This window comes from Arachis hypogaea, chromosome 20, assembly GCF_003086295.3.
Source record: "Arachis hypogaea cultivar Tifrunner chromosome 20, arahy.Tifrunner.gnm2.J5K5, whole genome shotgun sequence".
NCBI lineage: Eukaryota > Viridiplantae > Streptophyta > Magnoliopsida > Fabales > Fabaceae > Arachis > Arachis hypogaea.
Window position 1 is genome coordinate 141,191,315 of NC_092055.1, and position 18,156 is coordinate 141,209,470.

At 34.7% G+C, this 18,156-nt stretch overlaps 3 protein-coding genes across 4 annotated transcripts; 2 read left to right on the forward strand and 1 right to left on the reverse strand.

The window, feature by feature from the left end:
• The first annotated feature begins 49 nt into the window (after positions 1-49).
• Positions 50-8,050, forward strand: LOC112786768 (NADPH-dependent aldehyde reductase-like protein, chloroplastic). The gene is made up of 2 exons (XM_025830148.3): positions 50-1,018; positions 7,893-8,050. The coding sequence occupies exon 1, from the start codon at positions 139-141 to the stop codon at positions 979-981; it is 843 nt and encodes a 280-aa protein (XP_025685933.1). The 5' UTR covers positions 50-138; the 3' UTR covers positions 982-1,018; positions 7,893-8,050.
• LOC112786767 (glucan endo-1,3-beta-glucosidase 8) lies at positions 7,970-10,933 on the reverse strand. 2 transcript variants are annotated; one of them, XM_072229390.1, is made up of 4 exons: positions 10,585-10,795; positions 9,777-10,041; positions 8,618-9,283; positions 7,970-8,519 (listed from the first exon to the last, which is right to left on the reverse strand). In XM_072229390.1, exons 2-4 carry the CDS (start codon positions 9,977-9,979, stop codon positions 8,078-8,080), a joined length of 1,311 nt encoding a protein of 436 aa, XP_072085491.1. In that variant the 5' UTR covers positions 9,980-10,041; positions 10,585-10,795; the 3' UTR covers positions 7,970-8,077. The 2 variants fall into 2 exon arrangements, with proteins under 2 accessions (XP_072085491.1, XP_025685932.1); XM_025830147.3 differs by having other exon boundaries at positions 9,777-10,933.
• A 1,577-nt stretch (positions 10,934-12,510) lies between these two features.
• Positions 12,511-13,467, forward strand: LOC112786558 (E3 ubiquitin-protein ligase RING1-like). The gene has a single exon (XM_025829928.1). It carries the CDS (start codon positions 12,511-12,513, stop codon positions 13,465-13,467), a length of 957 nt encoding a protein of 318 aa, XP_025685713.1.
• The last annotated feature ends 4,689 nt before the right edge of the window (positions 13,468-18,156 follow it).

Here is an 18,156-nt window from a genome sequence, read left to right on the forward strand (position 1 = left end):
TTGAAATAGAAAGGGGAGATATGGAATTACAATTTAGTTAAATAATTGAAGCATGGAATTGATTTGATTTAAAGCAATCGAAATTAGACAAAAAGAAAAGCAATCGAAAGTCCAAAGTCCAAACACTGCAAAGGAGCCATGGCTTCACCAGCACAGGGACAGGGCGGTACTACTTCTTCTTCCACACAAACCCAAACTCTTCCGTTTCCTCTTCCACTGCAAGATAGGGTGGCTATAGTGACTGGCTCCTCACGTGGAATCGGTCGTCAAATCGCCCTCCACCTCTCTTCACTCGGAGCCCGACTCGTACTCAACTACTCCTCTTCCAACTCCTCCCCAGCCGACTCACTCGCCGCCCAAATCAACGCTACGTCCGCCTCCTCTGCGCTCCCGCAAGCCATCGTAGTCCGCGCTGACATCTCCGACCCCACTCAGGTCCGGCACCTCTTCGACTCCGCCGAGAACGCCTTCAACTTGCCGGTTCACATCCTCGTCAACTCCGCCGGAACCCTAGATCCCAAGCAGCCCTCCATCGCCGACACCTCCGACGAGAGCTTCGACCATGTCTTCGCCGTGAACGCCAGGGGCGCCTTCCTGTGCGCGCGGGAGGCGGCGAACCGGCTGAAACGCGGCGGCGGGGGGCGGATCATACTGTTGTCTTCGTCGCAGGTGGCGGCACTAAGGCCGGGGTTTGGCGCGTACACGGCCTCAAAGGCGGCAGTGGAGGCGATGACGAAGATCCTGGCGAAGGAGCTGAAGGGGACCGGGATCACCGCGAATTGCGTGGCGCCGGGGCCGATCGCGACGGAGTTGTTCTTCAGTAGCAGGACGGAGGAGCAGGTTCAGAAGCTGATTGAGGAGTCGCCGATGCAGAGACTTGGGGAGACCAAGGATGTGGCTCCTCTGGTTGGGTTTCTGGCCTCTGATGCTGGCGAATGGGTCAACGGTCAGGTTATTCGAGTCAACGGCGGTTACGTGTAAAACGGTTATGGCTTTGGTCCTTATGCCTTTCACCAAGGTTAGTTATGATGACAGTTACGGTTTGTTATAGTTGGTTATCAGTCCGTTATGCTGACCTGTCAATTTCAATTGTTCTGTTGCTCTGTCAAGTGAAAACTTAAGGCATATGGATTTTGTATCATGTTATTTACACCAGCACTTAATTTTTTTTTGGTGACTAAATAGAAAAGAAAGAAAAAAAGAGACAAAACCAAATTAATTGGCTAGGGTCATATCTAAATCTATTAGATGTTGAAGCTCACTCCATGGTTGGCTCCAATTCGAGTGAATGTCCGCCACAGAAGCAGCTGCTTTAGCCATACAATCTGCAACACTATTTGCAGTCCTCTGAATTAAAAGAATAGAGACTCTCCAATTCCAATTCATAACCTCCTGTATATGTTTTGCCAAATCCCATTCCGGAATATCCTTACCAAGCATTCTTTGGTTTACCAAGAAAAGAGCTTCTAAACAGTCTGTTTCACAAATAACCTCACGAAATCCACTCTCCCAAGCAAGAAGTAAGCCTCTCCAAATTGCATATAATTCAGCAAAAAGAACACTGCACACTTCGACTTTCCCAGTGCAACCTTTCAACCAACATCCATCAGGATTGCGAATGATACAACCAAAACTAGCATAGCAAGAAGGAGCAAACCAACTAGCATCACAATTCAATTTAACAGAATAAACTGGAGGTGGAATCCAATGCAAACAAAGTGAAGGAGGAGACAGAGATTGATGCATAGCAAAAATAGTGTGAAACTCCCTTACTGAACTACGAATCAAACTCACCACTTTACTAGCACTCCATGAATCATCTATATTAAATAAGTCATGGTTCCTGCTTCTCCAAATCCACCAGATGGTCGAAAAGAGAAGAAAAATATTTTCACTCCTTGCACCTCTATAGAGCCAATCATGTAAATTCGAGTTATCTGAATACAGGCCTAAAAGGTTCCAGACCTCCTTGGCACTAGGGCACTCCCGAAGACAATGAAGAATTGATTCAGAACCATTCTGACATCGTTGACAGGTGCTAGATAAAGCTAAACCACGACCCAAACGAAACTCTGCCGTAGGAATAGCATTATGAAGACTGAGCCAAATCAAGAACTTGTACTTCTCAGGAATATGCAGTCGCCATATCCACAACCAATTATCATGCTCATTCCAGTCAAACTTTCTTTTGGCTAGCCAACTATACCCACTCCTAGCTGAGTAAAGTCTAGAAGATGCCACACCCCACGACCAACCCGAACTCTCTCCAGCATTCAAATCTGGATTATAAGCATTCAAACGCTGTTTGACATCTTCTAGAATGATAGAGAAAATATCATGGAGATTCCATTGACCATCTTTCCAAACGTCTCTAATGGTTAAATCAGAGTCAGATATATGTACAAAAGGGACATCTTGAGCAATTGGACCCTCAATACTCCAATTGTCAAACCAAAAAGATTGATCAAGTGACCCAACGCACCAAGAGAAGGCATCCTTAAGAGCACCAAAAGCCTTTGAGATACTCTTCCAAACATGAGAAGCATTGCAAGGGACAGGGCCATCTAAAACTCCCTCATTCCTCATATACTTCGCCCTCAATAGAGCAACCCAAGGCTTGTCCTGACAATGAAAAAGTTGCCACACCAATTTACCAAGTAAAGATATATTAACACATGCAGGATCTCTAACACCCAGGCCACCAAATTTTTTTGGAGTGATCACGGTCCTCCAATTAACAAGAGAAAGACCTTTACCATCAACTTGACCCTTCCAAAGGAACTGTCTCATCATAGAAGATAATTTATCGCAAACCCAATTTGGAAAAAAAGATACATGCATATGATAGACAGGAATGGATGCTGCAACAGAATTGATCAGGCAAAGTCTCCCTGCTTTATTTAGAAGCCTTCCTTTCCAATTAGCTAATCTTCCCCTCACCTTTTCAATCACCGAATGAAAAGAAGCCCTACTGGTACGAGAATGATTAAGGTTAACTCCAAGATATCTTCCTAAGTCCAAAGCAAAACGTATTGAAGAAACACTAGTAAAAATATCTCTTCTACGAGCAGTCACATTTTTAGAACAAAAAGCTTTAGACTTTTCAAGATTCACTTTCATGCCAGATGCCTTGCAAAAAATGTTAAGAGAATGCATGACCATTTGGACCTGACTCTTTGTAGCCTGACAGAAGAGTAAGAGATCATCTGCAAACATCAAATGAGAAAATTTTGGGCCACCCCTAGTGACAGAAACTGGTTTCCACACACCCTCGACCACCTTATGAGATATATAGCAAGCAAGTCTTTCCATACAAAGCACAAATAAGTAAGGAGACATTGGATCGCCCTGTCTAAGCCCCCTTCTAGGAGCAAAACTATCCAATCTATTCCCATTCCACATAATAGAAAGAGATGATGCACGGACACAAGTCATAATCAAATTAACAGTGATGATAGGAAAACCAAAAGCAATGAGAGTACTCTCCAAAAACCTCCAATCCACCCTATCATAAGCTTTTTCAAGATCAATTTTAAAAGCAAGAGTACCTTTCTTGGATTTTGTATGCTTCATGAAATTCAGAATTTCTTGGGCCACAATAATATTATCAGGAGCACCACGACCCGGAATAAAACCTCCTTGTAAAGGACTAACAATATCTGGAAGAAAAGGCCGAAGTCGGTTAGTCAATACTTTTGTGATAATTTTATAAACAACATTACACAAGCTAATAGGCCTGAAATCCTTCATAAAGGTAGGGTTATCAATTTTAGGAATAAGCACAATCAGAGTTTCCATGATGCTAGGATTTAAGAACTCTCCCAAAAAAGCGCTCCGGACAATATTCCAAATCTCAGTGCCTACTATCTCCCAATATTCTTTAAAAAAATAAGCTTGAAAGCCATCTGGACCAGGAGCCTTAAAAGGGCTCATACTGAATACTGCTGACTTGACTTCCGCAAAAGAGACAGGGTCAATTAACCTAGCACAAGCCTCAGTACTTAGAGTGGGCATCGGAACATCCAATAAACAATCAACCTCAACCTCTTCCGTTGTACCAAAGAGATTCTTGTAAAAAGAGAGAGCTTCTTCCTGGAGAATATCTGGATCAGTAGACCAAGACCCATCTCTAACATATAATCCATGTACTCTATTATGGTTTCTACGTACCAAAGTCTGAAGATGAAAGAATTTAGTGTTTCTATCCCCATACTTGACCCACTGCTCTCTAGATTTCTGGTACCAAAAAAGTTCCTCTTGCAACAAAAGCCTATTGTAATCTTCCCTCAGTTCAGCTTCTTTAATTCTCAGAGATAACACATCGGTAACCTCCAAACGTCGTTGAATCTGATCAATCTGATATTCCAGCTTATTTTTTCGCACAAAAATATTTCCAAAAATCTTTGAGTTGAAGTCCAAAGAAGCCTGTTGAACCATCTTAAGCCTTTCGGTAACACTTCCAAACTCTTGATTCCAAGCCTTACTAATAACATGTTTATAAGAAGGATGTGTTGCCCACGCAGCTTGGAACCTAAAAGGACGTGAGCCTTTCACTCTGGGGCTACCATGACAACGAACTAAAATAGGACAATGATCAGAATGAAGCCTGGTAAGAATTTCAGAATAACCCTCAGGAAACATTGTCATCCACGCCTCATTAACTATAGCTCTATCCAACCTTTTAGCCAAGTCCCTGCCAGCCTGAACTGCTCTATACCAAGTATATCTCCTACCAGTCACTTTAAGATCAAAGAGCTCACAGTCATCTAGAGTAGTAGTTAATAGACTAGCTCTGTGAGAAGAAAAATAAGCACCTGTACTCTCATCTGGTGCCACAATCTCATTAAAATCACCAACGGCCATCCATGGTCTAGTATGGCCTGAATTAATAGAACGCAAATGATCCCAAAGCATACATCTTTTTTCGAATTGAGGACTCCCATATACTGCACTACAAAGCCAAACTAAGTTACCCACACTCACTTTTACTGTGATACATTGGTCAATTTGATCAATAACCACACAAGAAGCAATAGCAATAGAAGATAGAAACCAAATGCCACCCCTGTGTCCTACTGCTTCCTCAATACCAACACAATGAAAACCCAACTTATCCCAAAAATTCTTCAAATTATTAAACATGGTATGAGTCTCAAAGAGAAAGAAGAAAGATGGTTTATATATTCTCACCAAATTTTTGCAATGCACACGGGCCATCTTGTTAGACGCACCCCTCACATTCCAGGCTATGATATTGAAACTATCCATAAAAACAGCAAAAAGAGAGCTCCAATAACAAACTCGAGACTCAACATGATGTCCCTGTCTTCGACGATCCTGCCTTTAATGGACTCTCAAGTTGCAGCCCAAATTTCTCCGTCGAAACTTGTACCATACCCGCCGTCGATGCTCCATCCTTATCTACTGGTGAATTCTGCAAAGAGTTTGGGCGAGGACGCTTTCGCACAGTGCCATTTGTTGTCTCACCTTGCTGCTGATGATGAACATTGTGCCGGGTCCCCGAAGAAGCCACACTAACCGGTTTTCCAATATTGATGCCCCTGCTTAATTTTACTTTGGATCCAGTTGCATGTGTTGTACGTTGGTGATTAGGCCTTGTCCAAGTATTGGTAGCCTTGTTAGGAGTCTTCTTTACTTTTGGTTGGACCTGATGGGTGCTAAGAGAAGGCTTTTGACCCATTTTATACTTTCCTTTCCTAATCACTTGAGTCCAACCTTCCAAATCCTCATGTTGTGCATGGTCTACATGAACAGCATGCAAATCACTCTCCACCAAATCCGGGACAGTAACATTTACAGTCTCATCTCCAAGATTCTTGCCAAAATGAAAACTTGCCTTTTCTACATGTACTGGATTTTTTGAATTTGAGCTTTCTGGCTGCTTTGCTACATCGCTGATCACCTTGGTATTAGTTCCTCCTCCTGCATTGCTGTCAGTCTTGCACACCTTCATATCATGACCAAACTTGAGACATGAGCCACAAATAAGGTGAAGACTTTCATATTCAACCTCATATTCAACACCTTCAACAAGAATCTTCTTAGTCACTGGCAATCCTAAATCTATCTGAACACAGGCTCGAGCATATCGTCCTCTTTCAGCTAATTTTGTTGCCAAATCAACCTTAATGGGAATGCCAACTGCAGCCGCAACACGGAGCATTGCATCTTCTTGGTAGCACCAAATTGGTAATCCGAAAATTCTAATCCACACTAAAGTTGCTCCAAAACAGTTTTCACTTGATCTAAACTCTTGATCCCAAAGCTTCACAGCCACATAATTTCTCTCGATCATCCACGGACCTCCTAAGAGAACCTTTTCTCGCTCCTCAGCTACATCAAACTTCACAAGAAAGTAGTCAAATCCCACGTCCAATAAATCAAAACCTCCCTTAATCCTCCATACCGTTCGGAGTTTATGAGACAATGCAGTGTAGCTATAATGTTTACCTAGCACCTTAATCACTATAGCATCCTTATAAGGTTCTGCCAAGCAATTCTTAGCTTCTTGGGTAAACGTGACACTCGGTGGCAAGAGATCTCATTGCTTCCCAGAAACTACCGCAATGTTATCTCCCGATAAAGTTTCAACAAGTGAAAAAGCTTTAGCAATCTTGGAACCCACAACTTTGTCCCTGAAAGAAACCTTCAAAGGCTTAGAAACCCCTCCCGAAATATGATCCTCCTTTTCCCCTGATGCAATCCCTCTCCCGCTCTCCCCCTTATCTCTTCCGCCGATATTACCGGCTGCCTCACCGTGTTTCACCCTCAAAGTCTCTTCCCCGCTCACTCCACTGCTCATCTTCAATTTTCAAAATTGTACATAGTACGGAGTACGTACTCCCACTAAACCCTAAAACAACTAGTCACTTTCGTTTAATTTACACCGATTTCTTAATTGAGAAATCAAAATAGAGTTTTTGTTCTTCCAAAACTCTGAAACTCTTTCACTTCTTCTCATACTTCCCTCAGGTTCTCACCTTTTCTAACATATTCTTTCAATTGCCAATTCTTGCTCTCTCTCCAATTTTGATGAAACCACAATTACCTCTATTATTCGTGCATAACCTTTGTTGTGAAAAACTTTAGAATCTTTGACAATGGATTTGTTATATATTTATTAAAATAAAAATTTCACTAATAATAATCATGAGCTAAATCATTTCATAAAAGAAGGTAAATTTGCACCAATTGTTAAATTTGATCACTGATTGAAGAACAACAAAGAATACTTATCCCACTAGATAGGATCAGCTACATAGATCAAATAATTATTGGGTCCTATTATCTATCATGTCTGCCATGAAATATTGAGAATTTAGGTTTCTTGAATTTAGGAATTAGGCTTCTTAAAGTTTTAGGTTAGGATTATTAACAATTTGAGGTAAAATATTGAGGATATAATTGTATTTTGGTCCTTCTCCATAATTTTCATTTAAAAAGGTTTATAAAACTTTTGATGTAATTTATTCTTTTTAGTAACATAATTCCATTTCAACAATTTAAAAGAATGAATTTCCTAAACTACTCGCCACACGAGTGTGTTTTCACCTGGGTAGTGTATTGTGTGATCCCATGTGATTTTTCCGCGCCATGTGAGGTGTGAGGTGTGACGAGTGAGAGATTTTCTTTTATTTTTCAATGGAAACTCAGGTTAACTTCACGTGAAGTTGATAGTTAAGAGTCGTTAAATAATTTGACATGTTTGACTAAATTATCATCTAACAACTCTCAGTTATGCACCTGAGTCTCCACCTTATTTTTCTGGTTGAATTGTTTAACTAAAATTTTTGTTTTTGTTAATTAAATCTTGTGTATGCTCCTAAATGCTAATTTTCCCATATCTTTCTTTTTCTTTTGTTATGAAATAGAGTGGCTTCCACACAAAGCAGTTCCAAGACATGTGAGGAGTGAAATTAAAATAGTTCACGAACTCAGAAGTCAAATGTATGGGAAATTTCTGACTTTTGAAAGCCATCAAAGGCACAATACTCATCAGATCTACAAAATTCTTTATTAAGAGAACAAATCTGCATCTCTTGTTAACAATATATGCCTAAAAAAATAGAATCATGGCTAATGCAATAAATAAGAAAGCTACTGCTGATGAGGGTGTCAAAGAAGAAGATGATGAAGGGTTTATCTGAATAATAAAGTCGCAAGTGGGAGTAGAAATATTCTTCATAGTAATTTGGGCTAAGCCTTCAAAATTGCAAGCCATGTCGTTCTGATTTTGCGCTTGGTAGTACATATTAAATGCATATGAGGCATTCCCATTAGCATCAAGATTGTTGCATGAAGAACCATATCCCAATGCAGTGCAATCCGCAAATGTGCAAGCATAGTTTATATTATCAGCTAGTTTGCTAAGATCCGTGGCATCTGGATTGAACATGCACCATTTTGGGTCCAAGTATATCACATTCTTAGCACCCACTAATATTTTGTTTTGACCTTGACCAGAAAGATCCATTGGGAACTTAGGTTGTCCATCGTACCTGTCAATTTGGTCAAACATGTTAAATCATCTAATTATTTTTAACTATCAACTTCACATCAAAACAGCTGTGAAATGATCAAAGATTTAAGTCAATACCGGAATATTCCCCAATGACGCTCAAAGTTGCCAGGAGCAATGCTCTTAGCATCCTCATCAATAAGGCCAAAGAGATAAACTTGAAGGTGCCCTGGTCTTAGAGGTGTACCTTTACTTGATGAAATCCTTGGAAGAAGTCCATTATAGAACCTTACAGCATTGGCCACGTTGGCATTCTTGTCTCCATCTGTGGGCCACCCTACTTCTCCAACCAAGATTGCCACGTCACCATACCCAACCCCTTTGAGAGCAGAAACCAAGGTGTCAAAATTTGCATCAAAGACATTGGTGTAAAGAACCCCATTGTCGTTTATGGGGTTTGATACCCCATCAAAGAAGGCATAGTCAAAAGGGAAATCATCATTGCCATAGAGACTCAAGAATGGGTAGATGTTAACGGTGAATGGTGCATTGTTGTTGTGCAAGAATTGCACTATTTGTGTCATGAGATCTGATATGTCAGGCCTAAAAGTTCCTGCCGATGGAACAGGGTTGTTCTGTGGGGATTGGTACACGTCAGCATTTAAGGGCACTGTGGCCTTTATCTTCTCCCCCATCCCAGCTTCATTAAGGGCATTTTGTATGTTCTGTAGGGCAGGCAATGTCACATTCAAGAATGAATTGTTGTATGATTTCAAGAATGGTTCGTTCCCAACTGCTACATATCTGTAGTACAATATGCATAAATATTATGGTCACTTAATGCTTGTAAACTCTTTTAATTCAAAAAGTATATGATTAGTGATGATCAAATTATTATTATAGGATGATTCAGAAAAGTTTGTATGTTGGAGAAATGAAGTGGAAGATGAAGATTAGATCAAAAGCAAAGAAAGAAAAGAAGTTAATCACCTTTGTTGTAAAAATAAACCATTTTGCAAAATATTAGCTTTTCTAAACTTTTGAAGAGATGCTTTAAAACAAAAGAATACTAATACTAATACTACTACCAAGATGTAATTAGAAGATAGAGAAGTAGCATTAGAATCAACATTTCGAGAGAACATAAGATGAGATAAAAAAAATATCACATCCAACTCAAAGGATTTCTCATCTTATAAACTCGTTTTTTTTAATGTGGGACTAACTTCATGTACTACTCGGACTTGCAATTGTTAATAATTCATAGATACAAATTAAAAGGAAATAATGAACTGACTTGATGTTAACTCCACCCTTGAAGTTGTAACTGGTAACATTCTTTCTGACCCACTGAACAGCTCGATCATAGCTAGTCATGGCAGCAAGCTGGTCATTGGGAATGGCAACCATAACTTCAATCCCAGACCCAGCAAGTGCACTCATGATTCTTCCATCTGCATCAAACAGTTTCACTTTCTCTATTCCATTGTCCTTCATCATCTGCACCACTGTGTCTGCTCTCAATTGCTGTGTAGCTTGTGTTCCCCAATTCACTCCAACCCCTTCCACACACCAACTCATCATAATAATTATACTAATCACTTCAACAACTGCTTCTACCATAACCCATCTCTCAAACCATTTCCTCCCCATTATAATAATAATAAAACAACAGGTATTTTGTAAATACAAGAAAAAATTAACTGTTTAATAATAAGAAGTTAAAATAGGATGCCAAGTATTGAAAACTTTCCTTATATATGTTTAGATATGTAGAAGAAGAGGAAGAAGGAAAAAGAAAATAAAAGTAACCGTTTTACTAATGATACGCGAAACTTTAGCACACTTTACAACCCCACGATGAACTGAATGAGAATTAATAAGGAATTCGTCAAATATATGAGTTAAGAATTAAAAAGAAAGGAACTTTCTCTTTTGGTAATTTTAATTAATTACTTATTATTTGTTTACTCTATTGGCCTATTTCTACTTAACAGCGACAAACGTGGAACGCTCAAGAGACTAATAATAATAAAAATAATAATATAAACCCAGAAATAAAGATACAATCTTTTCATTTTATTTTCTGTTAGTTATAATAGAACCTTGTTTTTTTGCAGTGGACTGAGGAATGAATGAAGAAGTAAAAGTAGAAATGAGACGATCTGATAAAAGCTGAAACTTATAACAAGCAGCTATATATTAGTTTGTGAAATTAATGGAAGTGGGAATCACGAATAATTGAAGGAGAAAAAGAAAAGAAAAGAATGAAGTGTGTTTTGCTTTGCTTAGTGAAGATGGAGAAAAATGGAAGGTAGAAAGAAAAAGAAAGCGTGTGTTGTTGATATCATGGCCATGTTCTTCCCCCCGTGAAGCTGGGGTTTGGTTTCTTGAAATTGAAAGCGATGGCTTCTGAGTTTTAGAATTTACACAAAGAAGAGTGGGTCGAGGTTCTGGCTTGTCTCCTCTTTGATTCGTACTTCACGTAAAGTTGATAGTTGAGAACCGTTAGATAAAAATTTAGTCAAGTCGTTAGATAAAAATTTAGTCAAATCAGTTAATTACTTTTAACTATTAATTTCACGTGAAATATATAAATAAATAAAAATAAAGAATCACGTCCATTTACATGAGATTGATAGTTAAAAATTATTAGATAATAATTAATTAAATATATTAAATTATTTAATAATTTTTAATTATCAATTTTATATAAAAATAACTGCTTATAAATTTTAATCATAAATAAATAATCATTGAACGAATTAATATGTTATTCAAATAGATTTTGCCATCTTAAACGAGTGAAAATAATAATGGATAATAGAATTGATGGGGAGAGTGTAGAGTGTCGGCTTCCACATGAATGTGTTGCTGTTTACCAATAAATAAGGGTGTAAAGTGTAAATCTTTGGAGTCAGATGGTCGGTGATTGCATCGAATTCCACCTCACCATCAGAAAATGAGAAATTCTAAGAAATGTTACCTTTTCAATAATATCAGGTTAATTCCCGCTGTAATTTTTAAATTAAAATTATATTTTAGTTTATTCTAAAATTCATTCTTTGTGTGTAATTCAGGGAATGTTATTTGTCCTATCCTCTTTTTGACTAACTTATTTTTTAGGTAAAATATAATTCATATTTTTAAAAGTTGTATTAAAAAAACCAACTATATTAAATATATATAAAAAATTATTCATCAAATCAGCTATTCATATCAAATATATGTTAAAATATAAAATATATATTAAAAATAATTATATAATACATATATTTATACACAAATATATAATAAATAATTTACTGATTAATTTTTATTGTGTCTATAATATTTTTTAAAAAAAAATTAGCTATAACTTTGAAGTGAGATAAGGTATACTTCTATTTAATTGCATCATACAAAAATATGAAATATAAAAATTAAGTTCTTCCAAATACAATAATATATGCCTTTGTACCAACGAACTATATCTCAATCGGCATAGTCTCTTCATACTTACTTAAAAGTCGCGGCTTCGAGTTTTTTTATTTTTGGTAAAATAAAAAAAAAAAGCAACATATGCATGCCTTCACATTCTAGGAAAGAAACCCTTAGGAATAGTTGGGATGAACCTATTTGGAGTGCCATCCAAATTTTCTCATATAATTAGTTGATTTAACTTTAAATAACTCCAATTTTCATATCCTTGGACTTCTTTATTAGATACTAGTATTAACTAAACGGAAAAAAAAATTAGTATGTCACAAAGAAAGAATAATCTTGTTCAAATTTAACCTTAAAAATACATAATATAGAACATGGAATGAAGGGTGGAAATTAACTACCTAAAAGAAACCAAACTAAAAACTTTGTAGTGTAACGGAGATTCTGGACATAATCTGTGATACCTGTACAAGGTTAACAATTTCCTCCTTAACAAGATTTCTTTTAAATTCTACATGTAACCTTCATTGAAAAAAGGGTTATTATTATGCACTAGGAGTAATTAGAAAGGATTATTGCTTAGAAGTTATGTTCAAAAAAGGGTTATGGAGAATGATAATAACAATAATAATATGAATGGGGTACAGTGGTGTAACATATGCTCAGAAATGGTGAATCCAATTACTGAAGCTGATAACAAGTGCCCCATTTGTGACACAGAATTTGCTGAGATAATAATGGATAACATAAGGGATCAAAGTGATAATTCTATTGATTTAAGGTCTACTTGGATGTTCATACTTTATGCTCCAATATTTCTAGGCTTGATGGGTGCAATTAGCCCTCTTATTCCCCCCGGCGGCGGCGCCACCCCTCCGGCCGGCGAAGACGAGACGGAGAACGAACTTATGCCGACGAGAAGAGGATCGACTAGTTATGTAATGCATCTCTTTCGAGGTCTTCATGTTAGGAGCTTTGATAATAATAATCGTAGTACTCGCAGTAGAAGTATAGACGCCAGCAACATGGTTGTCATTGATCCGTTTACGGACGGAGCCTTGATTTTTCGAGTTCCGAACATGAATCATCATACAACAACAAGCAATCAAAATGAGGGAACGAGCATTGGATCCTTCCATGAGTTTCTGGTGGGATCAGGATTTGATTTGTTGCTGCAGCAGTTGGCACAGAACGGAGGAAGTGGATATGGGAGTGTTGTGAACCCGCCAACAAAGAAGGCGGCAATAGAAGCATTACCGAGTGTGATTATCAATGAAGAGATTTTACAGTGCATGGTTTGTTTGGAAGAGATTGAGATTGGAAATGAAGCAAAGGAGATGCCATGTCTCCATAAATTTCATGGTGACTGCATAATCTCATGGCTTAAACCTCATAGTTCATGCCCTGTTTGTAGGTTTCAGATGCCTTTTGAGGATTTCACAGCTGAGACTAATTTGGAAGATAGAAACGATGGGAATCAAAATAGTGAGCTTGTCACAGGATCAAGAAGGAACTGGTTTCCAATGCTGCAATCCTTTAATAATTTTCTTCCACCACCTTGATCATGCACTTCCTCTGTCTCCTATGCCAAAACTTGTATATAAGCTCTTGTTAATTTTTTTAGGAAAATGCTATTTGTACACCAAAATCAGTCACTAAAATCAGCTACTAATGTATTTATACATGTATGATTTAATTTATTTTCAATATGTATTTGTATTCCAACATGTATTTTATATTGGTGGCTGACTTTGGTAACTGATTTTGGTATACACGTAGTATAATCCTTTTTTTTTTTAATATATATGTGTTAGGTTATTTTGCTTAGTGGAGTTTAATGTTCTTTTCAATTATGTATATAATTTCATTTTTGAATGTTTAATTTCATTATTTAGACCTAATTTTGGTAGCATTAATTTCCTACCTTATTTTTGTGGATTATTTTTGCTTAACAATTTAAAAATAAATGAAAGCAATTGTATGATATTTGTAATATTTTTGTGTGTATTTTTTTATAATTTTTTATTTTATAAAAATATTAAGAACTAATTTATCTTTCTATTATATTGGAGAATAACTTGTTTATTTTGTTTAAAAATTTCGATAATAATACCATTAAAAATATAAAAGAAAACTTTTTTTTAGATAAATTTTTTTTTATATTTATTATTTTTGACATCCTGAGTTTTTATTATTTTCTAAAAAAAATATACTTTTTATTTTTAACAAATACCAAAGTACTAGTAGGAAAAACTCATAAAATAAAATAATAAAAATTTATATACAAATATTTTTATATAAAATTATTAATTAATTTTTTTATATGATTTAATATATTTTTATACAAATAAATCAATAATTCACTTATGTTTGTGGCGATTAATTGATCCATGAATTTATAATTTAAAAATAATATATACTTATGTTATATAATGCAAAATTAAACCATATAGTTACAATATTTTCTTGGTTGACTTGCGTATAGTTATGTTTCCACCTTCATATGAATAATACATACATTTTTTTAATTAAAACAGGGCCTAAGCTCAAAGGAAAAAACATTAAAAGCCCATGTTTCCGCAAAACGTAACTGCCAAAATCGGGCCACAGTGAACAAAGTTGATCACCCAACCCAAAAAGATAAATTATTATAGAACATAACTGTCCTTCAACGTGGGCTTCGGCCCATCCAAGACAAAAGAAAATATTGTTACCCAACGGGATGTAGAAAATCCCCTTTGTTATTTATCCTTGACCTTACTCGTATAAACAAGAAAAAAAAAAAAAATTAACATGTGTGTTACTTTTTTGTATATTTTTTATAATATAAAAATTAAAATATATAAAAAAATACATAAAATATTTGTTCCAAAAATTACCTAAAACATTGATTTGGGTGTGAACGTGAGGTCCATACTCCAGACTCCCTATGAGGCAGTATCCGACTTATTCTTACACCGAGGTGCTGCTGTCTAAGTTCTTTGTGAGGAGGTGGGATGATACCTGCAAAAGACTCTTATGTTTAAGTTAATAAAGGTTTTAAGCAGAGTTTTAGTAAAATAGAATGTGTATATACTTGATAGGTGTCAGTGTATTTATAATAAGATCGTTAATCACTTTTTTTAGAGTAGTTCCACTTTTGTTAGTAGATAACCATTTCTTTTATCATAAAATTTTGTTGGGATCTATTTTTTAGGAGAGATAAAAATAATAAGATAAATTCAAAAAAAAACTTATTTAAATGAATAAAGTGGGACCTCTTATTGTGTGTTCGACCTCTTTAAATAAGTCGAATAAATGATAAAGACCTTTTTTTTGTGGGTCGACTTTTTTGTCTTGGTTAAATCTGACTCTATATTTTGGGACATGGAATAAACTATTATTTTTATACACAAAGAATAACATGATGATGGCATTGAAACAGTAGTATTTCCATGTATTCAACACAATTCAATCTCAATTTAGCAATTTGACTCTTCCTCTCATTGGACAGAATCTTAGCAAAGTACTTGCAATAAAATATCTAGATTCTAGACACAACCCTCCAATGTTACATAAAATGCTCAAACTCAATAACCAAAGTACACATATCACGTGGAGCTTGCTTCCTTCCAAATCACAATGCTATCTTGTATCTACTTTAATTTGCTTCTGATATCCAAGTTCTAAATAATAATTTTTTGGAATCAATATTAACATGATTAATATATGTTTGTAATAGGCATGGGGTTTATGGAAGCAAGGAAGGTCATTAGAGCTTTATAGTCAGATTTCTAAGTGTTCTCTCCTATTAATCCCTTTTTTTTAACAAAATAAATATTATACATTAATTTTTTTTTATTTTTTAGTATTTTAAGTAAAGATTAAATAGATATTAGAGAAAGTGTACAAATTTCTTTAATATGAAAAAAAAAATTAATACATTTGAGATATACCAACAAGTGACGATACAAATATATATATATATATATATCAAAGTCTCATAGTATAGTATACTCTATAGTTATATGCGGCTTCAAGGATCTAAATATTATTTTCATTAAGAAAAATAAATAAGTAAATAAACAAACATTTCTTTATAAAGAATCTTATCGCTATACCTAATTAATGATAAGCTACGCTTATACGCATATATTGTTATTAATTAGGTAAGACACCTACTTCTTTGTTTTCTTGTATATACAAGATATTCTAGAATAATACGTCCGAATATTTGTTTATTGCTAATTATATATAATTATTAATTAAAACGAGTATAGGTAAAACATTAAAATAATTAGATAAGAAGATAAGAGAAAATAAAATAAAATGAAGACTATTTGATGGAATGAATGAAATGGACATGAAATTAAAAAATAAAGAAAATAAAAATGTCATATGACATATGAATCGTTTTCACTAAGACACATGGTTATGTGATGGAGGTTTCTCATTGGTTGGTGAGCACCACACATCACCCTTCTCCCACCATGTTTCCATGCAACAAATCCGGTTTTTCTGATTCACAAACAAGCATATACCTATCATGATACTAAATTCTTTTCTTTTATAAAATGCTTATCAAACTTTTAACAATTCATTTTTGAATTTAATTTTGATGTACTTACTGTGCATCTAATCACATAAAGTCACGCCATAAAAAATAGGAGACCACTTCGATAAAGACATTAAAAATATATTTTTTTTTAAAACGTTTACATGTGTCATGATATTATTTGACATCTTTATTAAACCGGTTAATAATTTATTTTTAATAAACCAAAATAAAATCGGTTTATTATAGCAACAATAATAAACTCAATTGTCTACACTATAATTATTAGACCCGATTTAATCCGACCGATTTACATAATCTAAACCGAATTATATTTATTTTTTTGATAAAAAGACAAATATATTCCTGATTTTATTTAGAAAAAAACAGAAAACAAAAAACCATGATCCAGTGGATTATGTTGGTCGGTTCGACCGAATCGGATAACAATTGAGTTTATTGTTATTGTTATAAAAAAAATCAGTTTTATTCTAGTTTGTTAAAAAATTCAAAAATAAATTCATTAATACGTCCAATAATAATACGATACATAAGTGTCTTTATAAAAAGACATTTTATGCGTCTTTATGGGAACATCTTTCTAAAAAATAACTACTATTTTCATTGATCGCATGCGGATATAATTGTAGGACTGTAAAAAATATTTTATACTATAAGGCTCGTAAATTTAATTTTATACAACATAATTAATTAAAATTTAATAATGCAAATTAATATACATGTAAAATTGCTAAAACCATACTTTAATTAAAATTTTAATATTATATATATAGTTTAAGTATCATTACTCAATATATACAAAACTTATATAGCCTTTGGTTCAAGCTTCATTTCATTTTCACAAACTTTCCGTTTTTTTGCAGTTTTTTCTCGCCATGAATGAAAAGGAAAGAAAGACAGCAAGATCAATTGGTGGTAGTGCATGCATTATTAAAACAAAAGAATAATTAATAAGCCAAAGAAGTCGCAACCACATATATATAATAACCAAAAGGCTGTTAAGTTTCCCTCAAGCATAAAACCACAATGAACTCTTTGCTTTCAATGGAGAGAAATGTGCACATGAAATCAAACAAAAAGTTTAGTTTTGATAAACTGGAAATATAAATTATATTTTTTTTTAGATAACTATTTATAATACTAATGTCATGAAATTACTCGTTCTAAAAGTTCAAGCCGATAAAAAGATGTAATATAAATAGTTATATTTTTAACATTTTTTTAAACAAGAGTTTTTTTTGAATTTGCTTGATTTTTTTATAAATCTTTTGTTTTTTATTTATCTTATGCTATTTTGACATAAAATTCTGATACGATGTCATAAAATTATTCATCTTAAAAGCTTAACTTAATAGAAAATGACAATATAAATAAGGGTAAAGTATATTTTTTGTCCCTAAGTTTGACAAAAGTATTAAACATATCCCTAAATTTTATTTTGTTTCAATTTTGTCCCAAAAATTTTTTATTTGCATCAAATATACCCTTAACGGCTAAATTTTCAAAAAATTTAAGACCAACCTAACAATAATGTATGAAAATTATGCTTGATTTACTTGTGTTGAGGGTTGTTCTTATGAAATTGTTGTTGAATTGGCCTTAAATTTTTTGAAAAATTAGCCGCTAAGGGTATATTTGATGCAAATCGAAAACTTTTGGGACAAAATTGAAACAAAATAAAACTTAGAAGTATTTT